General features: G+C 29.7%; 1 protein-coding gene across 1 annotated transcript in view; it reads right to left on the bottom strand.

Annotated features, from left to right (window-relative positions):
- LOC106681058 (mitochondrial-processing peptidase subunit alpha) overlaps positions 1-7,322 on the bottom strand; it is a 28,569-nt gene that overhangs the window by 10,578 nt on the left and 10,669 nt on the right. Inside the window, exons 7-8 of the mRNA XM_014421183.3 lie at positions 3,838-4,010; positions 923-1,013 (exon numbers count right to left, since the gene is read on the bottom strand). Of these exons, the coding sequence (XP_014276669.1) occupies positions 923-1,013; positions 3,838-4,010 (264 nt within the window). The remainder of the gene's footprint in view (positions 1-922; positions 1,014-3,837; positions 4,011-7,322) is intronic.

The raw sequence follows: 7,322 nt of genomic DNA, 5'->3' as shown, positions 1-7,322 counted from the left end.
TATCCAAAAAGCAAGCTAACCAATTTTCATTGTCTATAATAAATTTGTGATTCAAAACAAAACCAAGATGGCGGTACGTAACCTTCAGTCAACAAGTCTGTTGAATCAAGGCCATGTTGAGCAAATTCAAATATCATAAAAACTATTTTATTAACTCTTCCCATCATAATTAAAAATACAGTAAATTTAAGAAAAAATAGAAGTCAAGAAATAGTGCTAGAGAATAATATTCAGAAAGTAAATCAATTGCAAAAATCCCTAACTGTTGTACGACAATCGATGTTTACATGGAACATTGAGGCAGGTTTTGGTTTTTGGCAGTTCATTCGTTGTTTGGGCACGAAGGAGAAATGATGTTTCCAGGATGAGGAGGTCCTCATCAATTTCTGTCCAGCAAGAGTGGGCAGTTTGAAAAAGGAAGACAACCAAGAAGAATAGGAAACTCTTAGTTTGGATTACCTGGTGAGAGGACGTCCGTCGGCTGGAAGCGGGAAAGGTTGGAAGCCATTGTTGTGAGAGAGACATAGCTTTTTAGAGGGACTGGAAGCCATTTTTGACGGTAGGACATAGCATTATAGAAAAGAAGATACCAAGAATCATCAAAAGAAGAGTTTATGAAATTGGTTAGTTTTGTTATAACTAAATTTAAACACATGTGTAAAAGAGATATTAATTTAATTAAGTGTAATTATTGTAAGTGTGTTTCTGATTGCCTAGCAACCCGCCATGAGATTAAGAGTCTTTTATATTATAAAATTCAATTATCTGTTAAATATTCATGTTGAATTTTAAAGCTCTCCAGAAGTTTCCAAAGTAGCATTATCCAATTATATTGCAAAATCAATCGGTTGTTACTACCTAACTGTAGTAGATTTAAAAACATAAACAAAATATATATTTGATGAGACAAAAAAAAACTCACCATGACTAGGCCTCCAGTATACTGAGCCAAAGAGGTGTCTACATGCTTTTTTGGCATGCTATCCCATGTTGGTTTCTTATCTCCAAAATGCCTGTAATGGAACATACAAAGTTATTATTATAAAGCTTAAAATAAAAAATTAATATTAAATTAGATTAAAAAATCAAGAACAGTCCATCCCCTACTTTAAGTTAAAATCAATCCTTTCTGCTACAAAACAAAAGCTCAAAAACTTCTTCAGTAATTCAATTATTCAGGATGACAATATTTTCACTTACAATATATTTCTGAGGAGAAGATGGGGAGCGGTCAGCAAAAAATACACAAATCAACAAAAAACTTATTTATTTGTGCTGAAGTTTCAATCAACCTATTAAGCCTTCGTCAGGGCTGAACAAATAAAAAACTAGATAACCACCATAACTCAGAGAAGTATAACAATAAAAATAAAATAATAAACAAATTATTTTTTATTTTTATGCTTCTTTGAGTTACGGTTGTTATCGTGTTTTTTTTATTTTTTTAGACCTAATGAAGCCCTGAACATAAGGTCAAAACGTCAGATCAAATAAATAAGTCTTTTGTTTATTTATTTATTTTTTGCTAACCATCACCTTCTTCTCATATTAATCTGCAGTACACTATTAACACCTCATTAAATATATCTTATACATACGTAAGAGAAAATAAAATTTAACTATTGTCATAAGTAACATAGAAACACAAAACATTTATCCTCCTTTTTTGTTAATTATTCGGTCTCGGTTCATTTTTTCATATAAACAAAATTAAAGGTACTTGAAAATTCACCATTCAAGCCCTGTCAGACTATTTTAATGATGATAAGACTTAAAGTTGATATTAAAGGTTACTAGATTGTAAACTGATGGGATGTGTAGAATCAAAATGTTTAGAATCGATTTTGATAAAACGACAAAATCGACGATATAAAGCAGCACTTTCAGTAAGCCAATTTTGGAAGAAAAAAAAAAGGCACTGTAACATCCCAAGCAAATACCTTTCTTGAAAAGAGTTAATAATTACACTAATTTTGTTAATATCCGTTCTTTAGTTTTGTAAACAAATCCTTTTTTTTTTTCAAGTTTTAATTTCACTTACCTATATACAAAATATAGAGTAAGGGAAAGTATTGTGACCCAATCAGGCATCAGAGTAGGGCAAAAATTAGCTATAGTTAAAACTAATAGCTGAAATTGCCATGGATACAATATTTATTTATTAATGGTTCATTGATGAATAAGGGTCGTATCCATAGCAACTTTATCTATTAGTTTTAGCTATAGCTAATTTTTGCCCAACTTTGCCAGGCATATGCATAATGCAGTCTCGATATAAAAAATTATTTTATAATCTCACTGCAAGTGTTATTTGATAATTATAAAAATCACCAATCAGCAAATGTGATACTTTAAATAATATAAATAGTGAATTGTTATAATGATCATGACCAATTAAATGTTCAAATCAAAATATTTAAAACTATTTCAAGGGAAGTTATAAAGTGGAACTTGATTATTAAAAGAAGTCATCTCAAACAGCAGCGAACTTCAATCAAGATCTGACTACAAGTATTTTATGAAAATTATAAAATTTTATTTAATATAATTTAATATTTAAACTTGTTTATACATATCTTTTAAATTTTAAATTCCCGACCAATCCTAACACTATCCTCACCACGTATGCCATGACAAATGTGTGCTCACTGTTAATAATAACCGTTTAATCACATCCCAAACTCTCTAATCCATAAATAGTGTCAAAATTAGAGCATTAAAATAAATACATACAGTATCCTTTAATAATACCCAACTTATTCCTGTCAAACATATCCGCTACCTTGGACTACATTTAGACAAACAAACTAACTTAAAATTGTCACATAAGACTAAGAAGACAGAAAACTGCACATCGATTCCATCTATTGCAATACTTACTATACAAATGGTCAAAACTTCCAATCCATAACAAAAAACTGATCTACATGATTATAATATAGCCTATCTGGATATACTGAGTTGAGCTTTGGGGCTCCACTAAACCTTCCAATTCCTCTTGCATCCAATCCTTACAACCCAAAATCCTCACTGCTTATTACTTTGTCACAACTGAAATAATCCATTAAGACCTTAATGTTCCATATGTAACCGATCTAGCCCGAACCAGATATCAATTGTTTCATTATTAACTCCCTATTTACCCAAAACTCAGTAGTTTCAAACCTTGCTTCCTCTTCTATTCCTGACTATCCTCTGAGGTGCATAAAAAGAAGATGGCCTCGAGACTTTCTTATGTCGAAATGTTACTAAAGTGTTACTAATGGAAGTTTCGCTACAAGCCTGTATCATACCATTATAATTTGACAACAAATTCACTAGATGTATTTTTATGTAAATACAGCAGTAAATATCAATAAAAAAAAGTTGTTTTAATTGTTTTTTAAACCTCTCTTTCCCTTCCCATTACTTTTGTTACTATTTTATTAAATCTTGCATCAGAAAATTAATTTACTCCTGTATAATTGTAATAATAATACTTCAAAATATTAAATTAACTTTGACATACCTAACTAGGCAGTGATAATATTTGTTCCATTCAGTTTTTTAGAGGGAGACGTTTTTAGCATATTTCAAGTGTTATCCCTAATAGGTTCTATTATATAAAAAAAAAAAAAACAATTTTCATCCTGCATGCAGGGGTTGGTTTATGTTCGTTATAGGGTTAAATGATTTGTACATATTTTACATTAACTTAGCATTATTTAGTCAGCAGACATATTTAATAGCTAAACTTTCTATGATTATAAAAAAATTGAATAAAATTAGAGGCAGATTTTTATTTTAAATTGGAAGTTTAAAAGAATTGAGTAGAAAAAGAACAAATTATAACCTTACTTGAGGACAGATTCTACAAGCTGGTTATGCTCGAGGCCAACGCCGGCGACAACCATTCTTGATGGAGTAAAATGGTTCTTCATGAAGGTGAGGATTGTATCCCGCTTGATGCCTTTGATGTTCTGTTCGGGGCAAATCTTTGGTAGGCCAAGTGTATTATTTCGGTAAGCAGCCTGCATCGTTAAAAAAAAAATTGATCAGTATAACTTTAAAAATACCTACACTGATTTAAAACAAAGAACATATAAATACTAATTTAAAAAAAGCCGCAGACAACTTAAAATGTCTATAATCATAACTTTTAATGAGTAATATCATTAACAATTTGAACTCATACCTTAATATTTAATAATTTGTAATTATAAGTAATTAAAAAAATTTTAATAGAATTTAGTAATTTAATTTTTTTTTTTTTTTTTATTAAATCTGCATGTTATATGCAATTATATATTATATATTATAAATATATTCAACAGAAATCTATATTCATAAATTTATAATTATTAAACATTAATGAAAATGATTATGAGAGATAGTTGACCGTGGATGATGAATGAGGAGAAGATGGTTGGGGGTGCGGTCAATGAAAAACACAAATAAGTTCGATTAACCTATTTTAATGTGCCAACGTTTCGGCTAGAGTTTCTAGCCTTCTTCAGGGCTAAAATCGAACTTATTTGTGTTTTCCATTGACCGCACCCCCAACCATCTTCTCCTCATTAATGAAAATGATTCATGAAAAAATCTTCTTAGGTCCACATTAAACCAAAATAGCTTTAAATTAAACTATATTATAAAAGAAATGTTCAATATTTTATTGTTTAAATAAAATTAATTTCATCCAATTTAAATCTCAAAACAATCTATATCTGTTTTTAAGTCCAACGTTTCGGCCAGCCTCAATAACTATTTTAAATATAATTTACTACTATACTTTATTACCTTAAATATTAAGGTGCAAACTTAACTTTTAATCACAGTAAATTGACAGTGATTAAACGGTTTAATGTTAATGTGAAGAATTGACAAAATAGTGTAATTTTAACTGAAATTATTGACATGAGCAGAATAGACTGCATAAAGTTTTTTTAAATTGATGTGGATATGAAATTGTATTTAAGATTGTCCTTAAGGATGGCCGAACCGTCGGACTTACGAAGAAATATAGATTTTTCACAACCTTTGTGATAAAGTTTTAACAAATAGTGACTATGATAAATGATTTTAATTTTGGTTTTAATGTGAATATTGACTAATCAGGAATTGTTGTTTTGACCTGGGCAGAATAGCCTGCATGGAGTTAGAGTTTTTAAATCATATAATTCCAAAATTGTATTAAGTAAATTGTCCCTGAGGATGGTCGCATTGGCCGAAACGTTAGACTTGTAAGAAAAATAAAATGTGTTGAGACTAAAATGAATAGAAATTAAATTTTTTTTTTTAATTTACCAGTCTCAAGAAAGTGTTTAAAATTATAAATAAAATATAGATTGTTTTGAGACTAAAATTGGATAAAATTTATTTTATTAAAACAATAATAACCAGTCTCAAGAAAGTGAAAAGATTATATAAAAAGTTTAATATATTATTCTATTGTGGAATTGTAATATAAAATTAAATGTTTCCATAAATACTACTCTTGGAAGTATTAGTTATATGCATGGGCCATATTGTGAACTACATTGAAAAAAGTAAATCATGGAAAAAAATTGACATTCCACAAAGCCCAGAATAAGAAGATTAATAATAAGATGAACATATCCGGCCTGAGACGTTGACTTTTTTCATTGAGTGGCGGTCCCACAAAATGAAGAACTTTGACCCCAAACCACGGTTAGGCAGTATAGGACTCCAATGGGAGTCTTGGCCGAAAAAAAAAAAAAAAAAAAAAAAAAAAAAACTAGGCAGGGAATCATAAAAAAAAAAAAAAAAAAAAAAAGATGAACATAAAATTAAGATTAAAAATGAGATGAAAAGCCCCAAGAAAAAATTACCAATACATATAACAAATACTTCCAGGAGAAGTATTTATGAAAATATAACAATTTTAATAACGTGACCTGGGATCAGAGTTGGGCAAAAATTAGCTATAGTTGAAACTAATAGCTAAAATTGTCATGAATATGATATTAATTTATTAATGGTTCATTCATGAATAAGGTTCGTATCCATGGCAATTTTATCTATTAGTTTCAACTATCCAAGGACCCAGGTTCAAATCTGGCTGGGCAGAAATTTGAATCCAGCTTTTCCGGTACACTGTAGCCATTAGTCAACCCTGTGGGTTCTAGAGCCCTCCTGGGGTCCACCCAGCCTCCTTAACTGGATAAAAATCTGGTTGCTGAGCATGATTCTGACCAAATCACCTCCTTGCACAACCGTTAGTCTAGTAACAGTACTTCTTTACAAAGTATTGAACCTTGACCCTTCATGGGTTGTAGTGGTTCAGATTTTAATTTTTTTTTTAATTTCATCTAAAGTTAATTTTTGACCACCTCTGATTGGGATGTAGAAAAAAACAAGTTAGAAAATGGAAAGGGCCAAAACATTGCTAAAATGTGGAAAATAAATATATATATGTACAAAATAGAATTGTTATAAATAAAATAATAAAAAAATTGTACTGTTATATAAGGGGTATTCATGATCTATGTTAAAGCGTGTTAAATGGAAAAACTCGTGTTAAATCGAAAAAAATTGCCTTCTTTTGCCGTGGTAAAACGAAATAACATTTAACATGGCTGAGAGTCTGTTACTTGGTCAGTTAAATCGAGAATGACGTCACACAATAGACCAGTTGAGATCGCCGCCATATTAGTTGTGACTTTCAATACAGTTGTCAATTAGCTCATCTTCATTCTCTTCTTCACAAGTTTGAAGATCAATAAGACACTCATAAGCTAAACTTTCACACAAATTCCACTTTTCACTCGCTCTAGGCATGTTTTAATTAATTACTTAAATCAAAACTGAAGTAAACAATAACATGAGGGTCTGGAAGGAAGGTTATAAACATAAAGGCTTATACAACAAGTTGCTGAGAAATCCGCTAGGGGCTCTTATCCATTTAACGTTTAACATGACTTCAAATAGGGCTGCTCACAATCCTATAGTTATAACATTTAACATGGTAAAACATATAACATTTAACACAACATCATGAATACCTCTATAATATTATTTTAAACAATGTAGGTTTAATGTAATCCTGAGGTTCATTTTGATTGACATTCCTCATTCATTCGATTGTTATTTAATAATTAAAAAAGAATTTAACAAAAAAAAAAAATAAACAACCAAAATAAAGTTGATCATAATAAATGTTAAAGCCCAAAAATATATTTTTCTTTTCTTTAGTTTAATTTTATTTACTTCCAATTGGTGTTTTTATTTTTTGTTAATTATAAATTAATTCTTTTTATTAAATAAATCAATTTTATATCCAAATCCGTCTCAACACTTTATTTATTCATTTGTCCAACGTT

This window comes from Halyomorpha halys, unplaced genomic scaffold (genome assembly GCF_000696795.3).
Source record: "Halyomorpha halys isolate HHAL.00 unplaced genomic scaffold, Hhal_1.1 Scaffold306.1, whole genome shotgun sequence".
In the NCBI taxonomy this organism is placed as follows: Eukaryota; Metazoa; Arthropoda; class Insecta; order Hemiptera; family Pentatomidae; genus Halyomorpha; species Halyomorpha halys.
The sequence above is the reverse complement of the archived record's forward strand: the minus strand, read 5'-3'. Positions and strand labels throughout refer to the sequence as shown.